Source organism: Cebidichthys violaceus, unplaced genomic scaffold, assembly GCF_023349555.1.
Source record: "Cebidichthys violaceus isolate CVI_PGR_0920_01 unplaced genomic scaffold, fCebVio1.0.p SCAF_54, whole genome shotgun sequence".
NCBI lineage: Eukaryota > Metazoa > Chordata > Actinopteri > Perciformes > Stichaeidae > Cebidichthys > Cebidichthys violaceus.
The window spans coordinates 1,583,998-1,602,990 of record NW_027176750.1 but is presented as its reverse complement, the minus strand read 5'-3'; the positions used below and the strand labels follow the sequence as shown (position 1 = coordinate 1,602,990).

Below are 18,993 nucleotides of genomic sequence, written 5' to 3'. Positions count from 1 at the left end.
GGCTATGTCTAAAACTCAATGTATACATACAATCACAGCTAAAATAAACTTGGGATTTGAATCTTTGTTTGTATTAAAGGCCCTGAAAGCCTATTTTCTTAAGTGGTTAGGAGTGTTAACTCAATGATAAGTAATAACTTAAGATGTTTTATTTTAACTTGATTTTTTGCACATGTAGTTGAATGAATATTTAACATTATAGAGAAATACTTCAGATACGTGTTCAGAGACTTTCTCTGCTTTCCCTCTTTAATATTCATGCCCTCCTCTATCATGGAACGCAAATAAACCAATAAAATGATGCTGCAGCGAAAAATTCCCCAAAAGTGTGTTTCTATTTCAGGCAAGTTCACGTTTGTTTTTAGTACTAGTGTGATTATACTTGGGTTTACCTTGAAGCTGCTTCTCAACTCTCTTCAGTTCGAGCAGAATTGAGGAGAACTCCTGCAGAGAAGAGGAAACAACAACAACAAAAGTATTAGCTCCCAATAACACTGCACTCTTCTTGTCCTCAAATGTTCCTCAGACGGACCGGTTTCTGTACCTTGTTGGTGGTTTTCAGGAGTGGTATGTCAGTCTCCGATCGCATTTTATTCTCAATTTCATCCCAGTTCCTGTCCTTATCTTTAAACAATATCCTGGAGAAAAACAGCAACAGCACACATGTCACAGAGTGGCTATTAAAAGCAACACAATGGCACACCGAGGAATCGATACATCGTAAATAGATACGCTGTTATATACTCACAGACAGTTCTAATATTGCAAAGTATAACTACCTGATTTTTCCTGCTGTTTTGTCGGTAGAGTGTCTGATCTTGGTGGACAGCTGATGAACTGAATTGAGCAGCAGGCTGTCCAACACTGCCTGAAAACACAGAGCAAAAGAAAAGAAGTTTGACAACCTGAAGGTAATTGCTGAAGTGTTCTTGTGAAAGCCTCCATGTTGGTATAATTTTGATGTCACGCTCTCTGCGATGCTCACCTCCTCTCGGTTCCAGGTGCGTCTCCTCAGAGCTCGGGGCTCCAGACTGTCGGGGGCACGGGGGCGGAGCTCCACTGGCTTGCCGTTGATCTCTGGCGCCTTATTGGTTGAAATCACAGGCGGGATCTTCCTGAAGTTCAGGCTCTCGTCGAACACTCGATCCACCAACTGAGCAAAGACAGGGACAGATGTAGAAGGGACAATTAAATAAAAATCAAAAACTTGAAGACATTTCTCACAATGTTATTCAAGCTTCGTTTAATAGAGTTAATATTTGTGAGAAATGAAAGAATTAGGAACTCTGTCAAAGAGAGATAAGCAGATCTAAAGCCTTAGTTGTCCAGTTAAGAAGTCAGATTCAACCCTTTAGTGCTAAAATAAGTAAATCCCATCATGGCAAAAGTAATACAGGAATGAAAGTGGAGCAGATGGGAGTTTAATAAATGAATACCTCTCAGGGCAGATGAAAGTTGTGAAGCAAAAAAAAAAAGAGGCCATTTTCATACAAGCAACACAGGAGGGATGGCAAAGGCACAATGGAAGCACACGCAGTAATGCAACGACAGAAGAAGAAGAACGGGCACCTTTCTCATGCTCTCCTGTATGTCCGGCTGCGTGGGACGTGCAGGGCCTACCTCTTCCCGGGTGTCGATGGCCGATCCCGGGGTGGTGGCGGCGGTGCTGACGGTGGTGCTGGGTGCCGTGCCAGATGAGCTGACTGAGTCGATCTCGCCAGCCACATCGTGGATCTCACGGGCCAAGATGGCTAAGTCCTTAGCCAGGTCCTGGCTGATCCTGCGCACACAGGGGAATAACCTGTTAACCATCAGACAGATGGAGGAGTTCTTTAGAAAGCTGAACACATGCAACCTAGAAGTTAAGGCATTAAGGGCAGCTCAAACATTACAATAAAATATTAAAACATATCAAAGATTCATGCAAGACTTAATCATTTCAATCAGTTAATAGATCATATCAGTGCAGATCAATACCTGGCTATCTCCTCGCTGTGCGCTGTCCAGTCCTTGATGTACTCCTCTTGCTCTCTCATGCGGTGTTTGATCACACCTCCACCTGGACCCGTCACCACGGCGGAGCCGGGGCTGCTGGCGGCGGTGCCGACTCTTGAGCTGCGGTGTGGGGCGAGGTGATGAGGACGCATGTGGGAGCGTCCGCCGTGCTTCGGAGAATTCCGGCTGGAGCCAAACTCTTCCTCTGAGGTGGAGCCGTACTCCGGCGGCAGACGTCTCCACCTGCTGCTACTGGACACTGGGAAGGTAATGGAAGGGCAAAACGTTTAGTCAGCGATACGGTATATTCATTCCATTACAACATTTGTTATTCATGAGGTTAATAAATTAGCTTTTGAACACGAGAGACTTTGTTACTGAGGCAGCGTCCAGATGATTCTGCTTTGATCGGCAAAATTCAAATACTGTGCAAGTACTACATCATGGAGGAGTAAGGATCTTTTTGATTATGGACTTAAATAAATGCAAATATAGCTTATTTTACAAAGATACAAAACAAGATATTTTCTGCAATATACTGCACATCCAAATAAAAAATGAGGGGCTGTGAATAATAAAGGTTGGTGAAGCAAAGCATTTGATTTTCTTTTTTGTATCTCAAAGTTGTTAAGTTGTTATGTTTGATAGTTATGTTTTAGCGATGATAAAACCACATTGAAAACAACAGCAGCAAAAATAAACTCGACGTGAGTTTATCTGAAAGCTCCAGGCAGCCAACATAAAGCAAGGTACATAAAATCTTGATAGCGCCATATGTTAAGCTGCTTCAAAATGGTCACACACCAGCTGCATTAATGTAGCCGCACCATGATGAGACAACACCATGCTCTGTCTGTCTCATGCTAAAATGGGACAAAGTGGCGGTGTCGTGAATGCAAATCTCCACAAGGTGGAGCACTATTCCAGAACCATTTGCTCATGGGCTTTGAAGCTTGAGCTCCAAGAATAGAACATATGGGTCTTCATCACAGCAGCACTTGATGAATATCAGGGTGGGGGGGGGGGGGGGACGACGACGACACAGAGTCAACATGGCAACATATGCTAGAGCTGGGTCACTTCAACTTCACTCATTGAAATGTATAGTTGTGTTGTAGTAACACCACAAACTACACTTTTAAATGTACATCTGGCAAAGTATTCCAAACACATTAAGAATTTCATTGCAAATCTCAAATCTGCTGTGACCCAGGTCTGACACCAGACACACACACACACACACACACACACACACACACACACGCACACACACACGCACACGCACACGCACACGCACACGCACACACACACACACAGTCTAATCAAGGCTCTACAGTTCTGGTACAGTACCCATCAGCTCCTCCTCAGCATCACCGCCCTCAGGTTCGGGCTGAGAGCTCTCTGGACGATGACAACCAACGCACAAGTTTGTCACAACACAGTGAAAATGTTCACAGACAAAATGTTGACACATAATGAGGTATGCAGTGGTGTAGACTGTGTGGACTTGATTGTTACACCACATTCATTTTGCAAAGAACCCTTCTATTAGAAATAACTAAATAAGAAAAATAAATTTACCTCTTATGCTTTTTCCCACAATTTATGAGAATACCAGAATAAACCAGAAATGAGTTATCACCTGTGGGAGAGCAGTATCCAGACGTAGTGGTCTTAGTCTTGGTCTCATTCAGTTTCGACACGCTGTTGGCCCTCATTCTGGGTGTCAGCCTGCTCTCTGTTGGTGTTGATGAGCGCAGGCCCAGACGCAGAGCAGTCTCGGCTGACAGACGGGGTGAAGAGGTGGAGCTCCGTGACACAGTGCACTCCGAGTCACTGCGGGCTGAGATGGAGCCCAGGCGAGTCCTGCGCGGCTGAGCCAGCATGTCCAGTCGTGACAATCCCTTTCGACCGGATGGCGGCTTGGAGGTGGAACTGGTGGTGGACACCTCAGAAGCCACAGACACCCGGTCTGCATCAGCTAGATCCGTGTCAGAAGTATCGCCCAGCCGGGCGCGGCGGAGAAGGGAGGCTCTTGTGGGCCGTGGCTGAGGCAGTGAGGCCTGCTTGCTCATGGAGGAGGTTGTAGCTGCCTGGAGAGAGCTCCTGGTTTTGGAGGCTCCACTGGTAGAAGTTTTAGACCTGCTGTCGAGTTTGGAATGCAGAAAATCATCTGAGCCACGTCCGTGTGCTGAGCGCCCCACGGGTCCAGAGTAGGTCTCCTGGTCTGAGGAGAGGATGTCGGAGATGGGGAAGGAAGAAGTCTGGTCATCGTCAGTGAGATCCTGAGAAGGCTGGCGCGCTCTGGAGGAGGCAGAGGACGGCTGAACAGAGCGCCGCGCATCACTTCGGCTTGTCCCCTCTGCAGTTCTTGTTTTAGTCTTCCTGTCCAAGCGATCACGGGCACTTGGGTTGGTGACGCCGGTCTTGGAAGCTGCGCTCATGTTGCTCTTCTCCCGATGCATGCTGCTGAAGGAGCGTCGTTTATGTTCTCCACCAGCTGATCCTTTCCTCTCTGCCTCCCCAGTCACATGACTAGCTGTGCTGGCCGTGTCAACATCCGACTCAGGAGAGATGGAGTCAGTCCGAGAGGGGACGCCAGTTTTACTACCTTTCTGGTCTAGTTTGTTTTCATCTCTCAGTTTGGCCTCCAGGAATGCCATGACAGCTTCAGTGTCCTTCAGGAGCGTAGCAGTATCCATGCTGCCCACGGAGTCACTGCGTTCGCGGCCACTGCTGCCTCTGTTGATGCGTGGGATAAGCTCGGTAGGGACATTAGCGCTGGGCTTCTCGATTGTGAAGCTGCCCTGGCGCACAAGAGGCTTCCCCGACTTGTCTTCTCCTGATCCCCCTCCGTTCCTCTCCTCTGACCTCTTCCTCCGCTCAGTGCTGCCCGAGGACCGGAGAGGAGCCTTGGATGGAGAGGATGTGGAGCTTTGTTTCCGTTTACTGGTCATCTCACCGTCCCTCATGGGAGTTGGGGACTCCCCGTCTCCCTTGTTCTCTTTCTCCTGGGGTTCAGTGTCCTGTTTCTCTCCGATCTCTGACCTCAGTCCAAGGGCTTTGATGCTGGACTTAGCCCGGGGGTCATCCACAGGGAGCTGGGGGAGGGTCCTGCGCTTACGGTCGGTTAGACTGGAAGAGGATTCGCCTCTGCTGAGAGACGCACCCGACTCAAAGGCATCAGTTCCTAAAGAACAAAGGACAAAGTCACTTAACTGAGATTCAATCTTTTTTTACATGAATTGTAAGCACATTCAAGGACTTCAAGAGCTGCTGTATAATGTACATGCCTGTAAGGGAAAATATTTAGTATTAAAAAACTAACAATTTACTCCAGCCTATTCATTTGTTCATTCATTCATTCAGCTATTCATTCTCTGAGAGTCAAGTGACTATGTACCTCTTTCTTTGTGGAGGAAGGCGGCTGTTTCTGCTCCTGAGCCCTCTGGGTCGGTCCTGGTGTGATTGGCAGCTAGACTGGCCCACTGAGAGACCCAACTCGAGTCGCCAGCAAGAGCCTAAGGGGAAACGAGTGGGGGGTGGGGTGACAAGAGAGTAGGACACAGGAGAGAGGAAACAGAAAAAAAAGAGCAATTAGTGGTGGCATAGAATTTATAGACGAGATCATGTGTGAGATTAGCATGTATTCATTCATCTGAAATGTAATGCATGATAATGGAAATTATTAGGTTTCTGAGAATGAAGGGCATCATATTAAAATTCCTGTATTTGTATTTTACTTAAAAATCCAAACATGCCTGATTACGCTGCTTGTACGCCCAAGAAACCCCACCGTCATCCGATCAAGAAAGTTTTAAGTAAAGCTGAACAGTTGCTCATCACTTTTCTTGGAAAATGTGACAAATATAAATTACATCAAAGACTTCAATAGATAGAAAATTCTCAGAAACACTCTCCCCTCCCTGCTATGAAATTGCCTGGAGGGCCGATCATGTCTCACCATATCTTAGTATGATCTAGGTCAGTCTCCGGGAGGACTAGCCTACTCCCATGAAAAAGGCTAGGGGAGTACAGCGGTCAAGCATGGGAGTGACTGAGACTCACATTGTGAAACTCAGCCATGATTCTTAGTCTCAGTTATGATGTTATACTACACAGGCCTGAGAGGCATAGTGAAACATTGGGAGTGAGAGCAACATCAATATTGCAGTAATGGACACTCTTGTATAGGTGAACATATAATCGCAAACTCTGAAACCGGAACTTAAATTATATACCAAAAAGCGGTTAAAGTACGGTTTTCTACCTCTTTCCCCGTCTCTCCGGTCTCCTTTCCTTTTCCTTCTCCTTTCAGGTCTGACAGACTAGAGGAGTCCTGGTTCTGCTGCACACCGAACACCTACAAATATTTTAAAAAAGCAAGAGGGAACGACAGCTGACATTGTGGTCAAAGATGGAAATCCTGCTGAAGTATAATGCATGCAAATCTGATGTCATTATGTATCGTCATACTTTCTAATCTTTTTTCTGTATGCCTCCGAAGCATATAAGTTCTGTAGCACACTTTGTAATGATAATTAAATACCCTCATGATACATAAACACTATGGTAATATTATCAATTAAAGCAGCGATCCGCACTTGATAGTTGAGTACCATGGCAACGAACAGAAATCAGACGCACACTCAATTTACAAAAGGGAGAGACGGAAACGCGAGCGGACGGACTGTGAGTCGTGTGCCAATTAGGTTGTCAGTGAATTACAGGAATTAGCATAACAACACTTCCAGTTTTGAATATAAAGCACTAAGACTAACACTGACTAGAAATACACCCCAGTAATTATTATCACTGCTCTCCCTAAGATAACACCTGTATGCAACACTTAAAGGGACATGCGCTTCTTTAACATGTAATTTAGAAAAGTTTAAATTATGTCCATGTAATAAACCTTTGTTGACAACAACTTAACTTCCTATAAATAAGTAACTTATGGAAGAATCTGGTAGGTGGCAAATTAAAAAGACCAGTGAACTTCTGTTTGAAACGGTTTAGCTATCTTTGCTTTTGTAAGTATTTTAATTCCTACTTTTCTGGTAATGATGGTCAAAGGAAATGTTAGCTTCACCCTGAAACTACCATTAAATCATCTCTGACTAAGAGCGCTGCTTTGCCCCTTTCAGATATGCTTTCAGTGACCATGAAAGACCGCCGTGCCACAGAACAAGGGGCTGCAGCAAGAAACAGATTATGTTTTTCCAACCGCCCCGGAGCGTCGTTTAATAAAACAAAGGCCGTGCTTGTTGAAGCAAGTCTCCACGGGCTATTACAGAAGCATTAGGATTACCAATGGGACAGAGAGGATGGAGATGATAGCTTTGTTTTAGTGGCACCAACACAAACCAGTCTCAAAGGATTTTCTGACCCTAAAAGTGTCAACGAAGCAGGTAATAAGGAGACGATTAACCTTGCCGTGGTCTGTTTGTGCTTGGTCAAATTCTTCTCTTTAGAGTTACGGCAGATTAAGTTTGAATTATGCTCTTGTCATTCCACTTGCTACTTTTTTACGACCACAGATGAGCAAAGAAGGCACTAAGGAGGATGTTTATGTTTTCTGGTGTGATGAGAGTGATCTGAACTTGAGGACCTAACAGTAAAAAAAGAAATAAAATGAGAAAACCTCCCTTGATTTGTGGCAAAACTATAGTGGCTTTCAAAATGATTGTATTTAATAACCACAAGTGATCGCGATTACAAATCACACATAAATTGCCCAGGTCCCTGCAGGTTAAAGTTTATTTAAGTCTACTCAACTGTAGTCAATTATCTACACTACATGATTACATTAATTTGACATAAGTAATAGTCTCGCATACTTGTCGTAATATGTGCAACAGTAACAGATTGCAACAGAAAACAGTGCTGTGGCCACAGAGATATAGTACACTATTGCAGTGTTGTGTAGTAGAATAATGTGTGTGGCTGTTCACTGCCTGGGAATGAGCTTTAAAGAGACGTGTATTTCGTTGCAGTATTATGCAGACAGGGTCAGCAAATTACTTGTTTTATCAAGTGGTGGCGTTTATGGCAGGAATTCATAATAAAAAGACAGAAATGATCCTACCTAGAGCAGGTAGTTGCTAACATCTCTGAAGACTCCTCCTACCTTGTCTATCATGCGCCTGGCCTCCTCTTCCTCCGCGTTCTGGTTCTCCAGCTCGATAGTGTAGGTCCCCTTATCGCTGTGGTCATCCCCTGCCTCCCCTCCAGCAGTTCCCGCTCCTCTCCCCACCACCGAGGTGTCCTCGCTGGGGCTGGTGGGGCTGCCCGTCGCCAGCCCGGTGCTGGCCGAGCTGCGACCGATACTCTGGTCCTCCGACCTCTGCTTGAGAAGGACCCGGGCAGCCGTAGGGGCTCCCGCAGTCACTGCCGCCGATATCGGAGCTGGGGCCTTACCTACAGGTAACAAAATGAAGAGCAGAAATAAAGCTATTACAAAAAAAATAAACCAACGGAGACACGTTGCTGTAGTAACAGATTTTTTATCAATCTAAAGTTCACGTTATTATATGTGACAAACAACAGCTGTGAATGAGTGACAACAGCCACTGATTAACCAATTTACTGCCACTTCTAAAGATGAACACTTTGGAGCATTTAAGGTGTCTTTGACTTAACCTCATGAATTACTCTCTCTCTCTTTAAAATGAGACTCTAGAAAACACACACAAAGCTGTTTTTAGAACGAGTATCAGAATATAAATTATAAATATAAGACATGATGAAACAGTTGCATTACCTGAGTCTGAGGCGGAAGTAGCTGAGGTGGAAATGCTGAACACCTTGGGGTGAGAGGGAGGCTGAGGAAATAGTCCCTCCCCACCAGCTCCTAGCCCATGCAGGGATGCAGTCTGGGAAAACGAATACGATCGCCGCTTGCGAGGGTTTTCCTCGTCGTAGAGCTCGATCATGAAGGAAGTGCGGCTGCCACTCGTTCTTGACCCGCTAGCTGTTATGCTCCCCCCTCCCCCTCCCGCGAGGCAATGTGCTGCTTTTAGGCGTTCCTCGAGGGCGTGGCGGCGGTTGGCGAAACGTAGGCCCACTCCATTCTCTGAGTCACTCTGGGTGCCATCCTCATGTTTGCTGCCTATCGGGACACAAAAAGAGTGAACACGGTTTGAGTTTTAATTATTGTTTTTCAACAACAAATGCTTGGTGGGAAAAACAGACTACTTTTCCACATGACGCTGTATAAATATGTCTAACAATTACAATCACAATCAAATAGATCTGTTTGCATAGCTGGGTTGGGTTCAAACTATTTATGTATCTACAACCGCTGACTTGTACTGTAACCTAGTTAACCGGTCTGTTAACCTGTAGGATGTTGCATTAACTACTATTCTTAAATCCATATCTTAACATGTGTACACAGCAGTACCATAGCAACATACAACAGCTGTTGAGCATCCATAAAGATACAACACCGCAGTAGAGTGCAAAGTGCAGCACAACAATGTGTGTGGCTGTACAGATGTCTACTTAAATTAAGAAACCACGAACAAGAAGAACAAAGTCCCATATAGACCACAGCACAGAACCACATCTTCCTAAAAGCACATCCAAAACAGATCCTATGTTCACAAAGCCTGCTTTACCTACCACATTACTGCTATTTCTAAAGTGTGATCAGTCTGGGTTAAATCAGCACGTCCTCTCAGTTTTGTGCGAAGGCAGACAGTGTGCCACCCTAATCCAGACATGCCCACCCACACGATTACTGGCCCTGCCTACTGCCAGTGAGAGGGCGGCAAGGGGGAGGGGAGGAGGAGAACATGGAGAGTAGGAAGCTGGGAGAAAGGGCTTCAGGGATGGAGGAGGAGGAGGGGAGGTGAGAGTAGACTGGGAAAGAAAAGGGGAGGCTTAACTAGGAAGGAGGATGGGGAACAGGAAAAGAGGTCGGATGGGAAAGTGGAGGAACTGAAAGAAGTCAAACAGAGAGGAGGGGGGAGGGGGGGGTCTCTTAAGGCTCAGGTTGTTATAGTATATTGCCACTCAATCAATCAGCCACTCAATTAACCAGCAAACAGTCAGTCAGGGTATTAGATAGAGAAGTGGGAAAAATCACACCCATGACTGTTGTTGTGGATGATCATTGGAAAACACGGCTGAGTGGACCATAGCGGTTTGCCGGGGGAACCGTCCACACACAGTGACTTTGAATCAGTCTGATGCTCTGATGTCTTTTCGTTCTAGATTCATCTTAATTAACTGTAATCTGCACTGAAAGTCAAAATTATGGACAGTGTACTGTATGAAAATTACGGATAATCATTGAGATATTGCATGTTGGAGAATGACAGGTGGCAAGGTGTAATTAGAAATAAATGGACTTGTATAGCACTTTTTCTAGTCTTCAGACCACTCAAATCGTTTTAACACCACATGTCATTCACACACTGCTACCATGCAAGGTGCATGTCATTCACACCCATTCATACACCGCATGCACAGCTTGACACCTGCAGAGCCAGGGATCGAACCGCCGACCCTCTGATTGAAGGACGACCCGCTTCCCGCTGAGCTAGTTTTACTCCTCAAGTTAGTACTGCTCAGTATGTGAAGCGGTTGAATAATGTCTTTTGTAGAGACGTCATAGTCACAGAGATGTCACAGAGGGTTATCTCGATTCAGCCTTGGAAAGTTGGCATTTAGAACAGAAAGCCTGTGTTTACAAAGAGGCTTGACAGACAGTCAGACAATACGGTGTTGCTGGGCGATAATTCAATGTTTATCATCTTTTATCTATTTATCTTTTAACTAGGTGTCGTGATACACAATAACGTTGTCTAAATTGCTAATAACAAGCACATACTGACTCAAAATTCTCCGATAGTCAGGCTTTCGTATTGATTATTTCTTTATTTAACTAATATTTCTTGATATCAATCTTTCATATCAAGATATCTCAGGCTCTGGTGCTTTCTTTTTTTGTCTCTCAGAACCCTGTCAAATTTATTGAAGTAAAATATTAAATAGTTTTTTTTATTAAAGTTCTGTTTCTACACTGGGGTATCCCAAAAGCTCTGTGGCCTCAGGCCTATTTCAGACTCTGCAGCTCATTTGTCATATATTCCACCAGTCGGCTCCTCCATCTTTCCTCTCTTTTATCACTGTTTGAAATTAAATAAAGCACATATTTCATGAAAAAGAAAAAGAGGAATGATGGAGGAAAGGTTGAGCAGATCAGCAGATAAGCTGACAGAGAAAGGCAGGTCGTTCATGCTGCGTCCCCCGGACAAAGAAGCTGTTTGCAGGGCCAGAGGAGAACAGAGTTATCAGTGAGAGTCCAGCGCTCTGCCCCAATCGCCCCGCCATGACTCACAGGGTCTCACACACACACACACACACACACACACACACACACACACACACACACACACACACACACACACACACACACACACACAACACAACACAAGGATGCACTTACTTAACATGCATGCACAGCCACAGACAAGCAAACATGCAACCCCAACATACAGAGTTGTGCTGTACAAGAGTGTACAACACAGTATAATATGCACAGGCAATATTGAAGCCTTGTGTATCTGTTTAGCATGTACTACTACTACTGCAACTGACACATTAATATCAATGCTCATAAAACAAAATAAAATAATCTTGCAATCTCAAGGACATTTCAGATCACACATTTATAGCTTTACACTGATCGGACTCGCGTCTTTTTGGCACCGAAAATGCCCAGATTTTCAGATGTTACAACAATACACACATGACAGTTGATATTCCAACATTGATAGCGATAGCATACAGTATAAAGATGCATCCTCTCCATTGCTCTTCACAGCAAGAACAGAAACACTCACCTTGATGCTTACAAATCAAAAGCTTTGCCTCCTCTTCCAATTCCTTCACTAAACCGCTGCCTCTCTCTCTCTCTGCCTAGCAACACACCCATAGCAACATCACACATGCCTCTCCTCACACATGCTACACTGCTTGTCTGCAGATCAGCGCCGAGCATGTCTCAAACACACACACACACACACACACACGCACACGCGCAGCAAACACAGACACGACGAATTTCACACACACACAGATCCACATGCTTCACACGCGCCCTCCGCCAGCACTGAAATGCGTTTGTCCCACATGCTCCTGCAGTCTTCACACTCACACAGACACAAAGACATGTCCGCTGTCCACTTTTTTTTTGGGGCTACTTGTAAATGTGTGTCTGTATTGTCTCTTCCCCTGCATCATTTGCATCACTGTTACTATACCAACTATCTAAAAACTGCTCTCCCCTCCTTTTGCCACCTCCTTTCTCAGCTTTCACTGCAGTCCAGGCAACAAGCCCCCCCCCTTCCAGTCTTTCTTTGTCCAGTCACCTTTGCTGTTATTGCTGCAAATGCTGATCTCAGAGTAACAGCGAGGATCTTCCTCACCCTCTCGCCCATCTTCCCACTGAACTTGTTTTGCACACGGCACATGGCCACAGCCTCCCTCCCTTGTTTCTCACTCCACCCATCTTTTCACCCCTTCTTTTCTCTGTGTTACGCAGTTATTCTTGGTTTTCCTCCCTTAAGTCATGTCAAAATCACTTCCCATTTTGTGGTTTTGTCAGATTTTCCAGTCTCTTCCCTCAGGTACTGAAATACAACTCATCAGCCACAGCATCAATTGGAAACACTGCAGTGCCGAGATGTTCCAAAGTCATCCAGAGAGTCAGTTAGCGACATCATCATCCATCATGTGACCACGCCGTCATCCAGTAGACATGCATGTAGTACTAACTCCTTCTAATGAATTAGCTTTCCTGCCTTCCTCTCCTGCTTCACAGATTTCCATTTTCATCAGCTTCTGACTGCTGGTCTCTCCCCCCACACATGTCAACAACATCATAAATTGGCTTCCATTTAATTAACTCATGTCCAGCATGTAGTGGTCTACCATTGCCTCAGTACAGAGCCTAGCATAGCCTCTCCTAGTCTGGCCCGTTCTCACAAAACCCCTGGCAGCTGGAGCCGACTCAGCAGTTGGTTACTTGCAGGTAAAAGAGAACAAAGAAATGCAGAGAAGCATGCAATTTACAGTCATAGCACCTTAAACCTTACCCATAGGATACATAGCAACAAGCCAACAGAGGTAAACAGAGAACACTTAGATGTCCACGCTGACAATGCAAAGGATTCAAACCAAAAGCCACATTTGAAAGTGAAATTGAATGGGGGCCGTGCAATGCTACTCATGCTAAGCCTCGTCATTGGATGTCAGAGCAGTAGATATGGGGTTTAAATGTTTCTGCCTGCTAGCTGCTAATCCCCTGGCCTGGTTACCACGGCCAACAAAGCATAACCCAGTGTCTACATAGTAAAGGAAGAGACATACAAATTTGAGACAGTGCATAAGAATTGTTTGTGAGAGAAAGGAGAGATGGTGTAATGATCAAGAAAAAAAGTAGAGAACCGGAAAACTTTTACACAACCCACACACAGAGAAATGTTAACAGAAAACAACCTCCACCTTTCAGCCTTTTGAGATGGACCGGCACATCGCTCTTGATGCTCTTGCTGTCGTCCTCCGTTGACTCGCCGCGCACCAGCGTGGGGTCGTTCTGGGCCAGCCAATCGGCAACCTTGCTCTCCGATGCCATCATAGCAGCTTGCAGTGTGCTCAAGTCCCTCCCTCCTGCTCCTCCGCTTCCTGCTCCGCTCTTCTTTGAGCGCGGCCTGTGCTGGTCGGGTGTGAACTTTGACACGTGGTCTTTGATGGTGACTTTCCCTGGAGAAGTGCTGTCGAACTCGATGGTGAAGGAGGCGTGGCCTTGAGCTGTGGAGCAGACGATGCAGGTTTGTTGTCAGTAAAGTACAACTAAATATAGAGGTGCTGGGTGGTGCACTTGTACAAATGAATTTATAACTGTGAGTTCTTCATATAATCAAATTATGTAAATACACAATACATGGATATTTATCCGATTATAATCAAATCAGCTGATGGCTTCTGTTGGAGAATGATTGCTTCGCTGTTTGTGCTGGACAAGTATAGTGCCACTTCCTGTTTTCTGTTCAAACTCATGTTTCTTTGGGCCATAAATGATGATAACACATTTATCACAAAGGCTGACTTGATATACATGACAAACCCTCAATCATCAATGCAATAGTGCTTTACCATCTGTAATTAGGAACTACAAAGATCGTTAACGCAGACACTATAACCATACATTCCCTTTAAACTCTAAAAGAGGCTACTGTTATTTACCATAAATCTGAATAAATAAAATGTATACTTCACCTGCAGAGTTCTGAGCGGCGGTGCCCTCTGTGTCCTTGGTGGGAATCTCATGTATGCCGTTACTGGCCATGTGACCCTCCTTGGTAGGCATCTCGAAGTAGCTGGAATCGTGGGCGGTGGACTCATGAAGGCCGTCCTCTTTAGCTTTCTCCCCCCGACGAGCCTCCTTGCTGTCTGAGGTTGAAAAACACATAAAGATGTGACAGGTTAACAGAACGGTAGATGACAAAACGTGGTTGATGAGGCGCTACCTCTAAACTCTTGATGTCCCCATCGGGACATTTGTTTTGATATAGTCCAGGAGTGGAAGCAGTTGTCAGTCTGTCAAAGCTTCTATCTAAATATTGAGCATTTATTACTTTAAAAACACAACAGCCCAATGCTTCAGTGTCATAGTAAGAGCTGAATGCTAGGATTCATTATTAAAAGTCAAAAGTCAAAAGGACAAGCTCAACCCAAAATGGACCAAGTCAATCATAGTCCTCTCTTCAGGAAGTGCGTCTCACCATTTATCAGAATTACTGTCTCCTTCTGGGGGGAGGATGCAGCCCTGTAACCTACAAATACTACAAAGACATATGTCTGTCTTGTCTCTCAGTTTGACTCTCTGTCCCTCAAATAGACATACATGTAAACATAAACACAAGTCACTCAGGATAAGAAGTGCTGGTACAGCTCTTTGGGGCGCTCACAATATGGAGCACTTATTTCCTCATCTGTTCGTATTAACAAACAGAGCCTCTGTGGGATTTGAATATGATAAATGATACTTTCAGAAATTAGAGGGGCCATCTGCTACATGTTGGGCAGCAAATGTAGGAACATATGGCTATTGGCAAAAAGAAACAAGATACAGAACCTGACTTTTCAGAATATGATTACTCGTAAAAAAATAAAAAAATAATTTCTCATAAATAGTATATTCTATAAATATGATTCTCAGAATCTGTGAATTAAAGAGCTTATGTTCCACTTCAGTGTTGCTAAAAAATCTCTTTGGACTCATCTTTGAAACAAAAACTGCAGTCGCCAGCATAAGCTGCTCTGCAACTCTGGCAAGATTTACAACATGGATTTAAACTGAGTGCAAAGATTAAGATCTTGAGATAAAATATGTTAAATGATCCAACGGTTTATCTGAGAACACCATGGTAACACCATGCAAACAAGATAGACAACTCAAAAAGAAACATATTAAACTGAAAAAAAAACACAGTAAGTTCCGTATCTCCATTTGCTCAGTTCTTGAAATTATGAAGAGCACTTCCTGTGTCTCACTAATGTAATACGTGAATATTATCAGAGCTTCCATTGACATCACCACAAATCACATGGCTTGTCTGGGAAGCACCTAGTAATATCTGTGAAGTTAAGAGTTTTATAAATGAATAAAATGTCATTCATGTAAAGACCGTACAGTTTAAACTACTGCTGACTGCGATGCGGAATTTCTCTTTTGTTGGCCAATAAAAATGCAAATCCTAGGCTTTATAGAATCAGCTTAAAAGTTTCCCATTAGGGTCTACTTCATACAAAGATTAAAACTGACAACAGACGCAGCATTAAAGATTAATGACACCGTGGAATATATGGGCATTCAACATACCTACAAAAGACATCTTGTATTCGGTAAGTGTGTCAGACTCTAACAGTGGCAAAGCTGTTTATAACCTGCAGTACGTCTGACTTCTCATTTCAAATTCTAAAGACGAGCTAATATAGAGAGCTATAAAATCATTTTTTTTTTTAAAACCACAGGTAACAAAACAAGACACACAAATAAAAAAAGTTGATTGAAATTGACAGTCCTCCACCAGCTCCACTGCTCAAAGTATATGCAATTGAGAGAACAATACTTACCGGAGAATTAGAGAGTGGTTAGCTAATGATCGCTGCAGTATGGATCGAGAGAGTGGTCTGTTTGAACGCTGTGTGCATGAGAGTGCTTGTGTGTTGGGAGGAATGGGGGAGCTGGTGCAATGGCGTAACCCAAGCGGCTTGAGTGACAATACACAAGGAAGGGGGTAGGGGGCTCTGACAAGCAAACACAGCCTATTCAACGGGAAGGAGAAAAGGACACACACACACACACACACACACACACACACACACACACACACACACACACACACTAAACTTAACTGACATTCACATGCATGCAACAAAACAAAAAACACTCAAACAAAAGAATCGCTTCCTTCCCAAAGAAACCTCTCTTTCACTTCCCCTTCCCGGCTACTGTATATCTGATGTTAACAGTTTATCAGAGCACATTCAGAGGTCGTGCTCACACTTTTTTTTTAAAGACATACACACCGATAAGGTCTTCTTTTATTGCTGAGATCCATGTAACCTACATAAATGCACTGTGCAACACCCCCTGGGGAGCATGCTGCTGGCCTCACACAACAAATCCAACGTCAAAACATCTATTCAGCACGCAGTCAAAAAAAGTCAAACGTTCCAAGAGGGCAAAGTGCCTTCAACTCACCCACTTCCATGGCCGAAGGAGCCAATCCCATTCGCCTAATTTTTTTTTGGAAAGCTTTTAGGGTTTTAAATCACCCTGCCACGCTGACACAGATTGACTCCAAAATTACAGTCTTTTCTAATCTTATTCCAAGAGCAAAACACTTTGGTAAAATCCACAGCAGAATCTAGGTGGTGAAGCACCGAACTGATTTAACTGACTGTTAAATCAAAAAAAAATTCCTTCATAGGCTGGTGAAGACGCTCCCAGACTATCCATCCAGATGTGGCGAGAGGATTTGAGGACGCTTCAGTCTGCTCCAATGTTTGTGTATGATTAACCCCCCCCCCCCCCCCCATTCCTTCTGACTACACTGGTCCACACTAAACCAGCCTGGCACAGGCTGATTTCGTATCGCTGAGCTGTTTCAACATTGGTGTAGCCTCTAATCCTGTTACTCTGAGTATCCAGCACCAGTTCGCGGGACCCCCCCCCCCAGTCCAACGGTCACAATACACGCACGCATTGTGAACAAACAGACATACATGCAGGCTCTGAAAAAAAGCCTTTGTGTGCACTTGGATATACATTGTTACATACACAGACACACGCAGGCCATTACCTCAACACAGGGCAAGTAAACAGAGCCAGAGGGCATTAAGATCACGCTACTGTTTCAACACTGAGATATAATCGTTTGCACGGCACGACTCGATTTATCTGTGGGCCATCAACAGCGTACTGTTTGTATATACAGTAATACCTACTGCACAATTACATTTTTTTTTTTTGCTGAAAATACAAATAAAAAAAAAATGCTGATGTGCTTTTTTTTTTTTTACTGATTTATCACACAATACATGGCTCCAATAGCATTAAAGACGTCACTATTACATGAAATTCTGTATGTAATCTGTGTCTTGTGGCCATCGCCATAAAGGCTGCATCATATGAGCAAAGTGCAATAACGTTGTCGCAATAACAATATTACTCGAGAGAAGTGTACTCGTTTTTGCTTCTCTGTATGCAACCAATGCAACCAATACAAAAAAATATATAGTTACATTTAAGGTGCAGCTTTCAACTGATACTCTCTTTCAACTAATTAAAAAAAAAAAAATCGCAGAGCATCTTGATGTTCACAATACACTTATTCATCACAACTCTCTGGCACCTTTGTCTGCACTGATGTTGTCACACTTCCCTCCTTCAGCCATGCAGAGCAGTGCGGCAGCACTAGTCTGATAAACCTCACTCGCATGCGTGCAGATTCTGACCAATCAGACGATGCCCAGCGGCGAGGGCTCAAAGTGTTAACAGCCTCTATCACACAACATAGCGCCTACAGACAGGATGGAATTTAATACATTACTATATTCAAAATGCAACATTGTAGTTTTCGTGATGTGTGATATTACGATGACGATAAAAAAAATAAAATAAAAAATAAATATATATATATATATATATATAGTGCAGCTCTAACTGTCATGTCAGAAAAAATACACAAAACTGTTTGGTATATTCATATAGGAACTGTTCTGTTTTTTTTACAGTGTCTAAGTCTTTAAAACATTTAACTTACTACTTTACGCTCATTGCATTTTTACAACCTTTACTCCAAAAAGCAATGGTAAAAAGTGACAAATACAGAGGCATCAATCAACCAGCTTTCTTCCATTTACACCACTGATGTTCTGGCAATATGATATATGTCCGTTTCAAACATTAATTTCACACCCCTGTCCTGTATCCATCATTTCCTGCACTGCATATTTGAATTATAGTGATGAGGAGATGATGTGTGCGATGGTAGTTAGAAGTTTCAAAATGGGAATACCTCCTACCTGAAACGGAGCTGTCGTGTTTTTTGTTGGATGACTTGAGTTCCTGTTTGAAGGAGTTCTCATCATCTGCATCCCCGTCCCCCCACCAAGACGGCTGGCCGTACAGGGGGGTCCCACGAGGCAGCGCTGCAGCATCCCCTGAGACAGATGCAGACACATTTTAACAAAGCCTGTGCACATTTTAAAGTAGCTTTAACTGGGGTTTGTCATGTTAAACATGTGTATTAAGTACATACTCTGGTAGTGTCAAAATAAGCTGTTGTATGACACAAAGTGAACCCAGCTGCTCTTTGTGTATGTGTGTGTTGGTGCATTTAATTCCCCTCTGGTGGAGTCTTGCACCACTGACCTATTTTAAGAACTTTAGCCAGCAGGATGGACACACACACG

The 18,993-nt window shown here is 44.0% G+C and overlaps 1 protein-coding gene across 6 annotated transcripts in view; it reads right to left on the bottom strand.

The window, feature by feature from the left end:
* cep170aa (centrosomal protein 170Aa) overlaps window positions 1–18,993 on the bottom strand; it is a 39,358-nt gene that overhangs the window by 2,812 nt on the left and 17,553 nt on the right. Inside the window, exons 8-22 of one of the 6 annotated variants that reach the window (XM_068731814.1) lie at window positions 18,604–18,741; window positions 14,287–14,460; window positions 13,513–13,818; window positions 8,759–9,106; window positions 8,126–8,415; window positions 6,266–6,358; window positions 5,399–5,516; window positions 3,638–5,185; window positions 3,346–3,396; window positions 1,978–2,254; window positions 1,570–1,801; window positions 986–1,153; window positions 780–868; window positions 545–638; window positions 393–444 (exon numbers count right to left, since the gene is read on the bottom strand). In XM_068731814.1, coding sequence (XP_068587915.1) covers window positions 393–444; window positions 545–638; window positions 780–868; window positions 986–1,153; window positions 1,570–1,801; window positions 1,978–2,254; window positions 3,346–3,396; window positions 3,638–5,185; window positions 5,399–5,516; window positions 6,266–6,358; window positions 8,126–8,415; window positions 8,759–9,106; window positions 13,513–13,818; window positions 14,287–14,460; window positions 18,604–18,741 — 3,978 coding nt within the window. The remainder of the gene's footprint in view (window positions 1–392; window positions 445–544; window positions 639–779; window positions 869–985; window positions 1,154–1,569; window positions 1,802–1,977; window positions 2,255–3,345; window positions 3,397–3,637; window positions 5,186–5,398; window positions 5,517–6,265; window positions 6,359–8,125; window positions 8,416–8,758; window positions 9,107–13,512; window positions 13,819–14,286; window positions 14,461–18,603; window positions 18,742–18,993) is intronic. The other 5 variants (XM_068731817.1, XM_068731815.1, XM_068731820.1 and 2 more) reach the window with 5 other exon arrangements.